General features: G+C 33.1%; 1 protein-coding gene and 1 long non-coding RNA gene across 3 annotated transcripts in view; one reads left to right on the plus strand and one right to left on the minus strand.

Moving 5' to 3' along the window:
* The first annotated feature begins 108 nt into the window (after positions 1–108).
* Positions 109–17423, plus strand: part of LOC100646110 (carboxyl-terminal PDZ ligand of neuronal nitric oxide synthase protein) — a 39127-nt gene continuing 21812 nt past the window's right edge. The window contains exons 1-3 of one of the 2 annotated variants that reach the window (XM_003396934.4): positions 109–1302; positions 9875–10022; positions 17275–17346. In XM_003396934.4, coding sequence (XP_003396982.2) covers positions 9915–10022; positions 17275–17346 — 180 coding nt within the window. In that variant the 5' untranslated portion in view covers positions 109–1302; positions 9875–9914. Of the gene's footprint in view, positions 1303–9874; positions 10023–11190; positions 11398–17274; positions 17347–17423 lie in introns of those variants that run through there. The other variant, XM_048407770.1, reaches the window with a different exon arrangement.
* On the minus strand, positions 4527–5080 carry LOC125385494. The gene is made up of 2 exons (XR_007224849.1): positions 4944–5080; positions 4527–4613 (listed from the first exon to the last, which is right to left on the minus strand). It is a non-coding gene; the product is annotated as an uncharacterized LOC125385494 (long non-coding RNA).

The raw sequence follows: 17423 nt of genomic DNA on the forward strand, positions 1-17423 counted from the left end.
TCGACGCTACCAACAATACGTTTCGTAGTTTTTCTCGCAGATGGCATTACTCCACGATCGCATTCCCGCTTCATACTCGAGAAGTCGAGAGTAATATTCAAGCCAGCCGGTTTTCAGTGTGATGCCGGTTGCATTGACGGTGGGGGTGATTTGCACGGTCCTCGGAGGGCTGTACGAACCACGATTATACACGGCGGGTACGGTGTATATTCAAAGCGCGCGCTTGTTCTTTGGGACAGAACAACGAAAACTAGAATAAGAACAATGTGAGTGTTATGAAGAACTATTAGACTTCCAAAATATTCATCGATAACCAATTCCATAGAAAGTACCAAGGTACGAGAGATACAATGTGGTGAGTCGAACATGGTGTATGAAAGGTACCACTCGACGTTATTAAAAGACGATGCGAAAGTAGTGGTGCGATTCGAATGATATTCTGTCCTCATCCCTTCCTCGTTATCTCGCGTGCATTTACAGCGAACTTATGCATCGTCGTTTCCTTTCTCTGAGCCCCGTTCGAGTTAGCACGCGGTTTCATAGCTCTGTTCGCGTCATACCAAAGAGACTTAAGAGTTCTGGCGTTCACCGCGAAAAGAAGAGAGGAATTTAGTCCTTAACTGTTATCCGTGGGTCATGTTGGTGACCACAATAAGTCACATTTCTTAATATTAAAATATACATATATTATATTTTTATTCGATATTGTATACTTCTATGCAAGAAAAATCATTAATTATTTTCATCATCTTAGATATAAAATATTAAATAAAATAAGATACTTTGAAAATAAGTAAAACTCTACTACAACGATACACATAGTTGAGGGTTAAGAGGAACGAGGAAGAAGAAGAAAAACAAAGAAAAAAAGCAGAAGAGAGAAGAGATGGTAGGAATGGATGCTAGTGGCACGTAAGATATACACGTAGAATGATCAAGTGGTTGTATTGCGTGGAATAAGACCACGAACAACATAAAGGTGTTCCCGTGGGACGTCTGGTGGGTTACGGTGACCGAGTCACTCTGTCATCTGTTTCCAAGAAGAGAGAGGTCGGCGATCTGTTGTGTGTGTTAGTGTACGATCGCACGGCATGGGGCATCGGTGTTGGTCCTTCACGAACGGCGGGACCTGAATGTGTGCATATTTCTCCTGGCTGACTGGCCTGCCTTCCATCGTTAAGCTGCATTCACAAAGGGAGCCGATTTTCGGGCAAGGACCGTGTCTCGGTCGTTCTTGCCGAGAACGCGAATCGAATTGGTTAATGAGGACTATCCGGCTTCGACCGTCCAATCAGCTAACAGGTAACATTTTTATGCATGGATATATTGTGGCGTCTTGTTGTAGCTATCTTATGATTAACCTGCAGATTTTTAAACAAAAATGCATAAAACGTATATGATACAGAAAAATATATAAAACATCCGAAAAATAATATTCTTTATAATATTTAATTTAAGAAAATCAAATTTCTGCATAGACCCTACGTTTTTGAGTTTTTAATTGTATCCATGAAAATATGAAGTTGCATAAAAATCCGCAGTTTACTTATTGTATCATAAAAATGTATTATTATAATGCTTTATCAATAGAAAGTGATATAAGTTCCGTTATTTGTATTTAGTATAGAGAAAATGAAAGGGTTGTAAGGTAGAAATTTGTAATAATTTTCGTCTTTATTTAATAACTGAAAAAAATGATTTACTACATTAAATAAATATAACCAATAATAATACAGGAATAAATATGGAAAATATCAAAGTGTCTTTTTTTAATGGGGAAAATTCTCCGTATATTATCTGGTTATTCATTAAACGACGTAATAAGTTGGTGGATTTTGTTTTATATTATTGATTTTATTTGTTCTATGAACAATGCTTTAGAGTAATGCTTTGGAGTAATGTTTCTTTAATTGGTCACAGGTGAGGATTTATGTGACCAATAATTATTGGTACTAGTATATTTTTACCGATGTACTTAGTTACAAATTGAACGCCGTAATACTGTATTCGCGAACTTTATTTCCTAAACTATGTTTCTCGTTAATTGGCCACAAGTGACAATTTATGTGGCCAATTGTCCAAAGAGGTATATCTTTATTGATAACAACTTTCCATATATTTAATTATAAATCGAACGAATTAATAATATATTGGCGAACTTTATTTGTTTTCTAAACAAAGATTTAGAATAGTAAGTGTCTCATTAATTGACTACAGGTAGGGAGGAACTTAGATAGCCAGTTCACAACATACTACTGTACATTGTACATAATACACTAAATTAGGTTAGATTTTCTCATAGATCGTTTTCGTCGCGTCGGTTTTGTTTTCAGCTTTCGTTCCTGCGGCGTACACCCAATGAGAAGCTGTATATCGGAACGCCGCGGTGTAAATCACGAAAACCGATGGATTTCGCACTGAAATTAACGACTCGTGCGAAAGTAGCGGGATACATGCTCACAGGCCGTAAAACGCGTTCAATAGCACGTGGGGTGGCTAAATGAGATTATGAGATCCTTCACTTTGACTCAGTTTCCAATGAGTCTCCACAACCTGCGAGCTCGAGCAATATTTATAAACAGTAAACGCTGAGTGATAGGTAGAAATTATATAATTTACAATCTTTCGTCGAGAAAATAATTTTTTATAATTATGATACACTAATATATCTAATATTCTTTGCGGCACATCTTCCTCTTTTTTTATGAATTCGCAGTTGTTATTTAAAATCTTGGTTCATAAAACAGAAAGACCTTGATTCTTTTAATAGAAGTTTAGTATAGAACTGAAATTGATTCTTGTACAATCCCCCAAATTTAAAACATTTTTTTAACAATGGAAAATAAAAAATGTTCCTTACATTTATTACAATCTATTATTACAATCAAATATGTATTATAATAATTTTAAATAATTACTTATTCATTATTATTACCAATATTATTGTTATTCTACAACCGCAGGAAATTTAACCACAGGACTTGATTTTACCATAGGAAATGTCTTTTCATACAATTTGTTGTGGCTATTTTGAAAAAGTAATGAAAACCTGGCGTAATTATGCGTCGGTGTAGAAATCAAGGAATTAGACGGGAAGATCGCGTTAAGGCGCGTTTCCTCCTCAGATTCTATTCACGATGGATGTCGCATTACAAACAGATCAGAGAGACGGATCGTGAAATGAGTATGCGGCGCGCGTTTACCGTTCCATAGTTATTGCCACCATAGGTGGACGCAGGTTGTAGCTACAAAAACCTTCTCTTTGTTTGATCGAGCTCATGTGAACGCCACCTTAATTCAAGTGTGCAGAAAAGTTGCATCCTCTGGCGGTATTTGAACTCTGCGTTTAGACGCAATCGCCTATCCCTTTAATAATCGACTCTCTCAGGATTTTTACTGTGTGATTTTTTATGCTCGACCGATATTATAGGCGTATTTAATCCATTCCAAGAGATTAACTACTGTATTCATTTTATACCCGTCGGTGCTTGCTATACTAAGGAATTCGTTTTTAAATATTTCATATACAATTAAATTTTGATCATAGACATTTTTTTTGTTTGTATATTTCTCGAGAAAGATTTACGTATAGTAACTGTATTCTTCTTTTCTTAGTATTCTTTTTAGTAGTTTTTTAATTTTTTAATCTCTTTTCTTTCAAGATATTAGTATCTTCTTTTAATTCCAATTTTCTTTCTCCCTCAATATGTTAACATATAATTTTTTAATCAAATATTGCTGAATATACTAAACTTGACGACTGACTTCTTTGAATTTATTTCTTTTATACTTATCTTTACGTATAAGGTCAACGGGTTTGCTTTCATATATTAATTCCGTTTTTCGCAATCAATATGTTCAAGTCTAGCTTATTAAAAATAAATCGAACAGTACTTAATGATTTTCTATGCCTATAACGAACCTGTAACTTTCTAGGAATTATTTATGTGCATTAAATGTTCATTCACGGCAGATCTTCGCTATGATACCAAGAAAGAGTATGGGTATTGAATGCAAATTGTGTTTTCTTCGTAAAGCAATTCAGATTTCTTGAATAGAAGCATGTCTAATTTCAACTGATAGAGATACGAGCAATGAAAATTAAACATTACGGTTTTGTGTACTTATACAACTTTGTGTTCCTACGATCACAGTTAACAAATCTTAAGTAGTATCTTAAACAGAAGAATATAAATTAATGAATTTTAATAAATGTATAGATAAAAGAAAAATTTAGTAATATTTAATAAATTTTGAAATTTATTTATTCTTTTTTATCTGTAGAATCTGAATAGGCATTCTATTTAGCAAATATTGTAACGAGTTCTAATCCTTTTTCTCTAAGGAATAAGCTTAGCCACTCTTTTTCCAGGAAATATTACTTTCTGGACTGCGATAATGTCAGAAACATTACTGTTCTTTTTCTTCGTCGCTCATGATTCCATGGATATCAGTTGGCGTTAAAACGGATGTAATAAAATTGCTTCCTATTCCGCCTTTTATCCATACTTGTTATTCATAAAACCTTTTCTTTTCACATTTCTCATAGCATGGTTGAAATACCTTCGAGGAAGCAGGAAATACTTCTCCTCTACATTCCAATATTTCAGATCCTATAAATATACCAAAATAACATATTACATTTATGGAAAGAAAATAAAATAAGAATACATAAAGAAACACTAGCGCCATCTACTTTAACGTAATTAGTGTCTCTATAACATTTTTCCCTCACTTTAGCAGTTTACTTTGTAATAGCATTCTACACGCGTTTCATTAATGCAATAAGATACTTTGATCAATTAGCTTTTTCATGCTTCACAGATTCGGTTAAGGAATCAAGTATATATGTGGGTATATATGTACAACGGTCATGGAAAGATACGAAGGCGGATAAAGCCGCAGCTGCCGCATGGTGTAACAAAATCGCTGGATGACCTTACTGCGTGGTCCGAGAATTCGTTTACGAATGGACCGATCGTCGTGAATTCTAGTTCGAAGAATAAATCCAGCTACGACTTGTCCCTCTGATATAAGGTTCCCATCTATCGTCTCTTCTTTACCTTTGCTCTCTCGCATCTTCGTTCTAATCCCCCTCCATCTCGTACCCATGGTTTCCAAGGCTTCCTATAACGGGTGTGATCAAAGAATTATCATCATACACAGTGAATCACTGAAGTACCTAAACGCTTACCACAGGAAACTTTTGTGTATATATTATATGTGTTATATAAAATATTTTGGAACTTCATTAGTAATGTAATGAGTAATGAAATGTATGTATGTAAATATCACGAGATATTTACTGTATATGTAAGTATATTTAGCAAAAAGTTAGTATATAGTATGAATAGTCATCATAAATAAGTAATAAGTGTTAAAGATAGTTTTATTGAATATTGATGCTAGTGTATGGATAAAAATAATGCAGATAACCTAGAATTCTTTTTTATTTCTTTTATCTAATAATATTGTACGAGAAAGCTTTAACGAATCTGTTCAACTTCTTTCATTCCTCTTTTGCAGTCAATTCTTCCATTTCGATTCACACGTGACATCTGTAAGTTCTACATATGTGTTTCTCTTACTTGTTGAAATGAATCATCTTGGACATGAATCACAAATTCGATCGATATATTCATTCCCTTTCGCCATCTTCTTTAATTTCCCTGTTATCCTTCTGATATAATATTTCATACTTGTCAATTCTTATATCTATACACACATTATTATATTGTTGTATACGTATTTTAATTAGGAGTACTCAGGACAGATTAAAGCTTTTGAAACAATCTTTGAAGGACAATCGACTTTTATAAAGATATTAGAAGGGGGTTAAAAATGTTAAAATGAAATAAATTTAAGTAAATATGAAATAAAATTTATTTTGTAATGGATCATATTGAAAATTTTATAATATGCATTTTTAAGATACGATTGCTTCCTTAATTTTTCTTAAGATAATTTACTCGTTATATTTGTAATATGAAATGTATTTTTCTTGTGTAACGAGAAATACAACGAATGTAACTCTCCACTAATTCGTGCCTAATTTTAGTATATTATTTTATATAATATTTCCGTTATCTTCAGCCGTAAGTAAAATGCAACACACTGCACGCACCAGCGAATGTAATTCGTGTAGAAGAGTTGAAGTCGAAAGTAATTCTGTTTTCGCAAGGGGCTAATGGAATCACCGTCACGATAAAATCTTGCCAAGTACGATTGATGTAGAAGACTTCTCTGCCTTTTTCACTCTTCTCCCTGTTCCTTTCTTTTTCTATCTCATTTACTCTGTAAAGTAAAGTTGTTTCGCCCCTCGAGGTTTTATTTCTCACGCAAGAGGATCTTAGGATTTCTCGCAACCCTCCAACGTACTGTAATTTTCATGAACTCCGTGTATCCTTTTTGCTTAAGCTGCGCTGTGTTGTTAAAAGGTTGGAGTTGTTCGGAATACAAGTGTGCGGTTTACATTTATTAAAGGTTTATTAAAGGAGAATATACGGAGGGTTCGAGTGTAAACTACTGAAATTGGATTTATTGGGGTTTTCGATGTGTTGTATATACACATATATATACATAAAAGTTTTTCATGGTAAATATTCAAATACTTTTATGAACCATTGTATAAGGACTTCTATTTCTTTTCTATTATTAATATATAAATAATATAACACTTAGCTACTCGATGATATTTTAGTATATGAATTTCAAAATTTTTTTAGACGGAATTTTTTAATTTTATAAATTAATTTTAGAAATTAAAAAATTTTCATTTTTGCAGTAAATGATGATTTTCATGCTTTACATGCTATGTGCATGGTTTCGTTAGAGGTTAACAATTTTTTAATTCTAGGCGACTTAAATTTAACAAAAGAAAATCGTGTTCTTAAATTCGCACCATTTTTCTCCCCTTGAAAGGGCTTTTCAATGAAGACTGAGATTAATCTTGACAAGTTTTGTTGCGTTTCAAGAATGATCTTATTGTTAGAAATTGAGAGAGACGAGATAGGAGAGGCAATTTATTATTTGCTCAACGATATTTTTTTTTTAATAAAGTAACTTTTGATTTTGAGATAACATCATTACAAAAATTAATCTTTTACGCTCGAAAGGCTCTAACGGTATTATTGAAAATTAAATAATAAATAATAAAAAGTTCTCATTACAGTAACACTGTTAACCTATAATCCATTACAACCGATCTAGGTTAGGTATTTATTTTACACCAATCTAATAATACCAAAACATACGAGGGTTATACACTCACGGGATAAATAATGCAGAATTCTCCTCATAATAATACAAATTCAAGGAACGTAAATCAATTTTTTAATCAATCAATGACGTACGTAAATATTAATCTTTTACACTTGAAAGCTTTTCTAAGTTAAGTAACAAATGATAAAAAATTAGCATCACAGTAACATACTTAGCCTATATCTGTTCCATTTGATCTAAGTTAGGAATTTATTTCCCATCAATCTAATAATACCAAAACACGCGCATACAGATTAAAAAAAATTCGAGGGTTAGCTTTTACAATAAAGGACCGACCACCTGGCACTCCTCCACCATGAATGAGAGAGGACGAATCGGTGGGATTCGTGCATTGAACGCGGGCACAGGAAATCGGCGCTTATTCTCGGCCTCGATGCTATCTTGAGGCTTCGACGAGCCTTTTTGTTCGACCTGGTACACAGCTCGATCAGAAAACGTCAGCCGTGCGTCAGCTATGCTCACGACTGACCTTGAACGCGGTACCAGTTGCAGCACGTGGATGTACAGGTTCGATCTTTCTTTCTTTTTGAAATCCCAAGCCTTAAATAGAGATTATATGTACTATTTTCAGAAAGTAATCAAGGCTCGATAACGTGGAAAGAATAAAAGTACGGTGAAGGCTTACAGTGGTGAGCAATCTGATATACTCAAGGTGAATTTATCAAGGTGATTTATTGCGGCTAGATTATTATGGTGGAGCACCTGGTGCGATAATGGCAGGTTTGGGTTTAAGAATCGAAAATAGAAAGAGAAGTTTAGTTATTTATGTACAACTATTTATTTTATTATTTTAATTTAATAACCTGGCTGTAGTATTTGAATCTTTATTTTCTAATCTTACTCTTATTTGAACTCTCATGTCGTGAAGGTTGGGTTAATTATGACTCATGTATTTCACATTTCAATTTGTTATTGTACTTTTATTGCAAATGTATGTAGATTATAAAACTTAAATTATTAGAAATCACAGAATTATAAAAGCTATAGCAGTTATATTGGGAAATAAAAAGAATAAAGTATAGTATCCGGTTAAAGTATAGTATGTCTTTTCGGCGGTATTATAGACCGCTAAAGTCGAAGATGGGCGTCATTTTTCGCGGAAATGAACTGTGTTAGAAATTCGGCCTTATGAACATATGGACGACAAAAATCTTCGCTGTAAAAATCCGCGTAAGACCGTGATCATACAGAGCGGCAAAATAACAACTTACTGTTCTTTGTATGGTCACGGTTTAACGGCCGCGGCCGGAAAATAAAAAATAACTCCAACCTAATTCAATACTTACGAGTTAAATGCATACGCAGTATTACACCTTATTACACCTTATTTCTGCGAAGGACGACTCTTATTTTCGGCTTCAACAATCTCGGAAACCTCTAAAAAGTGTCATTTTGGCCGAATATTTTGCAGTCCGGATACTGTACAACACTCTTCATATTATCGCTACAAAGTAAACATTTGACGTTGAAATGTGAAATGATCCTAGCCATAACCAGTTGAGAGTCGAAGCACAAGGTTGACCCACATTTTTTATCCTAGGTTAGGTTATTCTTGTCGTCAGTCGAACTAATCTATTCGAAATATAGTCGAAAACCTATCTCATCCATGAATTTTTACCTTTAAATCGAATATCAGAGAGATTAATAGGGTGGTGGCTACGTACAAATCTTCCGACATCGATTTCCTATCCAAGCTTAGTCAGTTTCCTGTCCGTTAGTCAGCAGGCTGAAAATCTGTGACTCGGTGATCGCAAACATTCCTGCTTTCGTAGGCTATGATAGATGTCTGGTATCTCGTATATACAGATTTTCATATAAATACACATGATATAGTATTGATCATATGACGTAATATAGTTCTTCTGCTCACCTTACCTTTTATTTCAAACTTATACTAAAGTTTGTTTTTCTAGAAATCAGGAAGTACTTTGGAAAATTTTTTGGTAGGGAAGTTACGACAGATTAGAAGAATTTAAAAAATAGCAGAATTAATCCACAAGATTTACAACGAAACGTGGTAATTCATTGCATATCACCAAATTATTATATTATTTTATTAGTATACCATTATATTGAAACTAAATAATCTATTTGTAACAGTTACTAGTTACCATATTTCAAGTTAACAATTAATTGATTGTAATTGATTACCGCTTCTTTTTCTTGGAAACTAAATTCCAGTTCTAGAAGATTACTAAAGAGCCTTCCAAATCTATATTTTTCATAAAATGCGTTTCATAAAGTTTCATTTAATTAAAAGTTACCTATTTAATATCTCTAAAATGGAAAACATAATCGCCGAAAAAGAATTCAACAGCAATAAGTCGTGAGCAACAGCGTCTCCAAATTATTTTTTTTTATAATCGTTTGGACAGGCACATTTTAAGTCGTGAAAAATATGTACGCGAGAGAACAATGTTTCTCAATTTAATCTTAGTCTCTAAACGTAGGAAGATAAAGAGGGTGCTAAAATAAGAAAGAAAAGGCGAAAATGATCGTGACACGGTTAACAGGATCTTTATCTTTTTCAATAAAAATTTTATGAGTGATGGAACGATGGTGTCAAACGATAATATTTGATATAATGTTTCAGCGAGACTGGACGAGCATAATCGAATGAAGCTGGGCCAAGCATGCCCTCTAAGAAGCAATACAATCTCGTGCATAATGACGAGTACGACACGAGGATACCACTGCATAGTGAGGAGGCGTTCCACCGTGGAATTGTCTTCCACGCCAAGGTAATCAAACATTAAACGCTTTCCGATTTTCACAGCCAGCGGCTGCCCACCGCCCAAACGAGAACTTGCGAGCCGTTGAGCTTCTCCCACTCGTATGCGCATCCCCAGGCAAATTCCAGGTCCCCACGTGACTCTAAAGAAACTGGTATATTACGTGTATAACGTTTCATTATAAGTTTCGTTAAGAATGATGATAATGTATTGAGGTTTATGAATTTTAAAAAGTAAAAAATAATTTTCACCGCTCCTGAATTATTGAAATTTGTAAATGTTCGAAAGATTTGATATCTAGGAGAGCAATTCTAAGATCACAGGACCTTAAATTCAAAGAATATGAAGTTGTGGGATTTGTGTTAGAACAGTATCGTGGAACTTTAGGCTGGAAAATTCTAGGATTATGTAGTTTGGATCAGATCTAAATCTTGATTTAAGAAATATTAGGATGATAGGACTAAATTTACTACTATAAGATTTTATAAAGACATAATTGTATCCCTCGATTTTGAGTTTCCTGATTCGGGAATACGTAATATCGTGATGCCACCACTTGAGTTTCATCATTTTGTAGTTACTTATCTATCTTACGTTATTTGACTTTAGAAAGGTTTCTTTTTGGTCGTAGAATCTTAGGTTAGCGCCACCTGAGTTATTCATTCGTATAGATTATAGATCACGTTTATCATATCCTATCAAATAAGAATTCTTAACATAACCTTCATTAATCACAAATCATTATATGTAACCCTGGAATTCACTATATTCATTATTATTGCTAGTGGATGTTTTAATTTAAGACCTCGCTATATCGGGAAGGCTACTGTACCACGTCACATAACCTTAAAGGACATTCATATCGGCTTTCACAATTTTAGACATCCTTTGTATTGAATATCTCACAGTGTAAAACTTTCCTTTCTCAATTTACCATTTCTAAGATTAAAACTGTTCAATTACTTACAATACCTGTAACTACGATTTTAAATTACGGATATAATTAAGGATGTATTTCAATTTGTACCTCCATTATTCACCTCGCAAAAGCTCGAGTTTTCAATGAGAACACAGCGGTGGTCCAATCACGCGCCAACGATCTTTCCATTTTAAGTGAGTTCTGAGAAAATCGTAACAAAGGTAGTAACAGTAACCAATTTTATCGTGTCAATAAGGCGTAATTTCTGGAGGGAGGCCGCGTTGTCTTCTGAGCACTAGCGATTATTACAACTATAACATCGGATGGGGACAGTTATTTCGCGGGAGGCAAACGTTAAACCTTCGAAACATGATCGGTGAAGAAAAGTGCTGAAATGAGAATGGAAACAACAGCTGTCTAACGGATATCTGGATTATGTCCTGCGATCATAGAATACACGAAACGGTAAAATTGTATGGTCTTCTATTTGTTTCTTTATCAAACAGCGCGAATATTTTGGTTTTTTATTTCGGTTGAAACTATTAATTGTGATGATTTTTGTTATCAGGATATTTTTGTTAATACTGCTAATATTCGTTTATATTTAATATCGAGTAAATTTTGTCATAGTACATTTGGAAGAATAGTGTATGTATTTCATATGAAAATTGAATAAAGTATAGATTCATAAATTTTGACTTTAGATTAATAAAGTTTGGTTGTCAGGATAAAACTTCTTTAAATATTGATCGCAATATTTTTTATTTTTAATATTGTTGAAATTTTATTGTATCACATTTGATAGAATAATTCACGTATTTTATAGTATATCAAAATTAAATAAATTATGGATTCATAAATTTTGTTAGATACTATTAGGTTGTCCGAAAAGTTTCTTTCGTTTTATAAGGAAATAATGGATGCACAACATTTTCCGTTTTGTATTATTTTATCGAATTACGTATGATCCACTTTGTTTTATCAAGATAAAGATTACAACGTTTGACAGATTAGGTTTCATGTTTGTATAAAGATGCGTTGTTGTAAAAGACGTGTCTGTAAAAGAAAGACACTTTTCGGACAACCTAATACAATTTTTTTGTAATATATAATTTAGTTTTTAGGCTTGTAGTTTATAGTAGTGTAGCTATATCATGTGAGTGATTGAAGTTCCGTTCTCTGGCGCTTTCCAATTGTACCATGAAGCCATTCACGTTGGTCCCGCTTTCCCGAAATACTTGACGAGTGACGCTGTAATTTACTGCACAATTCGGGCCGTTCGAATGGCCGCATAAAACCGCAAGTGTTTCCAAGAAACTGAAAAGTGTATCATTCCGTTACGCCGTTACGGAAGCGGTTAATCTGTTTGTTGAGAATATACGGGGTGATTTACAAAAACAAAGTCGCTGAAACAACTACTAATATTATAATTTTCATAGAACAGTTGAAACGATTCGAAAATAATCTAAATAACTATATTACATACTTGGATTTTCAATATCCGTTAAATGTAAATTAATATTGAATTCTTTTCTTATCTTTTGAAACATTGTTACTGTTTCTTCCATTAATAGTTACATCTCAAGAATAGAGTGCGCAACCATTACAAATTTGTTAATAGATTTTTCTTTTAAAAGATTTATATTGCTGAAATAAAAATTGAGATACGCATAGTATAATAGAGGCTTTATATATATTATATATTTGCTTATAAGTGTAGTGTTTTAATATAAATATCATTGTAAAACATATTTATTATTATATTAAATATTTTTATATATAATTTTATATTATATTTTAAAATAATTAATTCAAACATAGAAGAAAATACTTATTTTATTAATCAATATATATCAAGGCCCATTTGGGTTTATACACATGGTATATGCAGATTATATACTACTACATTCTCTTAACACACAAATCGGTCCCAATACGCCTGCGCTTCATTTCAATGTATCCCTCACAAGTCACGTGACTTCACTCCCGCTCGCAGCACGAAAAATGACATTGATCAAATGCAGGTAACAACTGTAGTAATGATTCATATAAAGAAACAATTATGTACAATTAAGTCCCATAGTACTCTTAGCGACAGGTGATAGGACTAAAAAATCAATATTCATTCACTTCTTCGAACAGTACATGGTTATGAAACAACCTATAACCTCTATAAATCATCGGCAACTGTAAGAAAAAGTGAAGAAACTTAGGTGTTTAATCGATAGCTATCTACTGACTGCAACAATCGCGACAACAACGCGACAGAGCGAATATTTTTGGTTGTGGTATACAAGCGGGGAGAAACAGGACCGTGACGTCATTGTGCACGTGTTTATTCGAGCGCTGCGCGTTCGTTTCTCAGAAAGGTTAAAGCTTTCGCGTTCGTAAGCTCGTAAAGCGGCACCGTAAAGCGGTCACTTTGCGAGGGAACGTCGCACCGAAGCTATTCGCGTCGTTCTTCAGCCGTTTCTCTCTCAGTGACGTTTGGCTTTCCGCGCTGTGTTCCAGCGTCGACGTGGTCCCCTAGAGTAGGCCCACTAACCCTCTGCTAAATGTCATGTGACTTGCAAGTCACATGCATATATATTTTTTCATGTACATTATATTTTCAAGTCTTATTTCCCTTATGCAAATTCGCATTTTCGAGAATGTAATTAAGGCGGTAGAACGTCCACACAAAATTTATCTATTACGTCATCCCATAAGTTCGTGCCGTTTTTCGAGCGGTTATATATATTAAGATTGTTTACACACCTTTCAGTTTCATGAAAAAATGTAATCCCCCTCTCGTTGTACAAGTTCTTTCCATTTTTCATTATTCCGTCTCGATAAAAGTTCTCTTGTTTTTCTTTAAAATATGAAATGTATACACAAAGGTCGGCACGAACCTATGGGATGACCTAATACCAAATACATATTACGGAAAGGATTTATATATTTTTTCATATTATGTACATTTTGTGTAATTTTGCTATTCTACATTCCTATAAATGCATAAAAATTCATAGTCTATATTGTATGTGTCACTATAATACTTTTATTTATTGTATTATTTGTCGTATTGTATTTATTGCAAATTAAGTTTTTTAGTTTCTCTTTTTAATAAGCAATTGCATGGTATCATATTATAAGGGATAAGGTAATAATTTTTCTTTCTCCATTTTCGTGGGATTGGATCTGAATTAGGATTTTTGGTTCTAATATTTATTTTCACTTATGCAGAACTGGAATATAAGTTCTTTTTATTGCTCCTTTCCGTTTGTTTCTTTTAATTTTTGAACTCATGCAAATATTTTTTTATTGTTTGTTTTCTTTTCTTCTCTCTCAGGATGCGTTCTTTCATTTGAAACTGACGGAAGTGGCTTCACAATATTTTGAATGAAATCCCTTTTAGAATCTATCAATTTTTTAGTGTGTATTATCTTTTTTCTTTTTTCTAAATTTTTGTTTTATTCTGATTAATGGTTGTATTTTCTGAATATCTTTTTACAATTCAATTTCCTCGATTCCTTTTCAAATTTTGTTTCTGTAACTGCATTTCACCAAACAATGATGTATTTTATAAAAATTCATTTTTGAACTGAGTCAGATCTTTTACGTTTATTTTTTTTTTTTTGTCTTATTAAATTTTTCATTGTCCCTTTTAATACATCTTTTTTCTTTTTCTCGTACGGTTTCAATGTAGGTCAAACGAGCCCGATTTTACTAACGCTGTCTTCTCGTTGGATTTACTAGAGTTTACTTCCTAGCGAATTAATCTTCGTTTTCCTAAGTCCAGATTTTTTTGGATATATGTATACGATTTACTTCGAATTTTGAACGATAAGAAATATAATATCCTTCAAAGCCGTTTTCGGATCTCTAAGCATTTAAATTCAATCTTGCACAGTGCATTCAGCAAAGTTAATAATTCAATAAATCAATTCTTTGAAAAAATCTCAGTCAAAAATTTCTTTTATTATAATTATTATATATGCAACATTTCTTTATTATAATTTAATTTTTATACGAATTTTTTTACTTTACTACATATTTTATTTTTTCCTTGGTATTATAATATACTTCACTGTGACTATAGTTTAGTGTATTGTTAACAAGGATTTAGAAGAGGAAAATCAAAATACATTTCGCTGAGTGCGTCCCACTTATCCGGAGAAATTTTTCGCCCTAGTAAAGTCACAATAATTTTAGACACGATTGATCCTCTTGGCAAAGACGTTCGCGTTGCGTTTCTTTCATGCGATACGAATATCCGGGAAACTTGGTCACGGCTCGATCATAGATACATTATACCTTATCTCCACCCCTATGTGTTTTTCACTTTAATATGGAATGCATTTTCTACCCTCTTCTCGAACATTTTCTGAATTTTTTAACAGTATATAATGTTCGATTCAGATTATTAATTTTTATTATTTATGCATAAAACTTAGGCTATGCAGATCAATAATGTTTTCTTATATTAAATGTTTTCTATATTAAAGGATACTGAACTTCTAGATTACTTTCTATCCGCTGTATGTATGTATTCAGGTTCTAGCGAATTCCAAATAATCAAAAGAATAACCTCTATCGAATAACAATAATAATTTAGAAATATAATTTAATAGAATAATTCAATTGTAAAAAATCTATTAATCAACTTACAAATTTTTATTATTATTAATTTTTATTAATTAAATTCTTTTTCAATTAAATTCTTCCTTAATTTAATTATTTCCGCTGCACAAGTTTTCATAGTGCCTAATTCATTTCTTACAATTTGGATTTCTCATAATACTTCCTATATGTAGATCTATACTAGCCTTGTCACCTACGGAGTAGAAACACCACTTACGAAGAATTGCTTGCCGGCGCAGCGCAGCTGTTAAAATATTTAAAATACTGCGAAGAATGGCCGATTCACCGCGTTGCGCTCGCGATCAATCGCGAATTCGAGAAATTCGATCGTTTCTTGTGGCGTGTGTGGGGATGACCACGTGTGCATTAAGAACACGTGGCCAGGTCATCGTTTCAATGGGGAAATTCTAAATACGGCCGCTTGGTCGCGTTCAGCGCATCCTCGTGAACGATCTATGCATTCTATATAGGGTATACGGTTTAAATAGATATAAAAATCTCAGAAATTGTAAAAAACAGAAAAGTTATAGGATATCAAAGAAAACAAGTTATACTGAGAGTTGTATCAACCTTGTACCGATTTTGAAATACCCTGTAAAAACACAATTATATTTTTAAAATATACGGGATTGAAAAGTTAAAAAATTGAAAATTATGTTTATTTTGAGGAATTATTATATCTGTCGTTTAATGTGGAAAAAAAGCATTATTTTTCTGTATGTGTAAATATTAAGATTTCCAGGATAGTTTTTATTACTACTACTAAATACTACTACTAAATACTACTACTAAATATTACTACTAAATACTACGTGAAGTGGTTCTATGGTGTAGTTGTTATGTAATTCAAATAACTCTCCTCTTTCATTTTCATTTTGAAACCTCCAGAACTGTTTACTTATTTCATAACGAAGGAACCTGTTCTTTGATCTCGTTAGAGTCGATGAAAAATCAAAGAAAATATTTATTTTCTTCTTTTTGATCTATTAATTTTTATTAATCTTTTGGTGTTCCATCGTACATCAATAACCAAGCTACAACTGAACGTTTCACGATTTATTCCGATAAATTACTGGCCAAGACGAAGCGCGTCACTGCATTTAGCGAACCTATTTCCGGTTATCTGCCTTTGATCTTTAGCCGGTAACCCCCGGCAAGTCGAGCTGTTTTGGCGTTCTCAAAACAGTGGTAGAAATCAGATGTTCACTACTATGTCTAATAATCCGCTTTTTATTCTGTTTCGATCATAATAGAAATTTCCAATTAAAATAGAATTAAACATTTATAATTGTTATCGTTATATATAATATAATCGTTATATTTCAGAATTAAGATAAAATTATTCTTTAAATCTTTATAGCAGGTATAGAATAGTTCAGTTTACAATTTTCTACACTCCATAAGAAAGAACAATTACATATATTCAATTCAACTTACATTAGGATCTTGATTATCCGAACTAATTATTGTTCGAATAATTGAATAACTTTATTTTCATATAACATTTTGGACGTATGTGAAATCAATGCTTGGTTGTTAAATATCAAATGTCATTTTTCTAAAAACCACAATTTGATTAGATACATTCATTATTTGAATCAACATGGCAGAACTGGTGGAGGTAAGTCAATATCTGCCAGCCGGTGGTATGGAAAGCAACGAGTAATAAGAAATCCAGTCCTGTCTCTAATTCCTCCTCCTTTATACGTTTGTCTGTAGTTCATCGGCTCTATGGAGGTTCCTCGACCGACCAGCCGAGTGGAGATCGTGGCGGCGATGCGAAGAATCCGCGTGAGTTCGCATAATCTCTAATTAACCGCGAGGACGCTCCCGCGGGCCAGAGTTGGTTCGTTTATTTCAGCCTTATT

The sequence above is a fragment of the Bombus terrestris genome, chromosome 7, assembly GCF_910591885.1.
Source record: "Bombus terrestris chromosome 7, iyBomTerr1.2, whole genome shotgun sequence".
Lineage (NCBI taxonomy): Eukaryota > Metazoa > Arthropoda > Insecta > Hymenoptera > Apidae > Bombus > Bombus terrestris.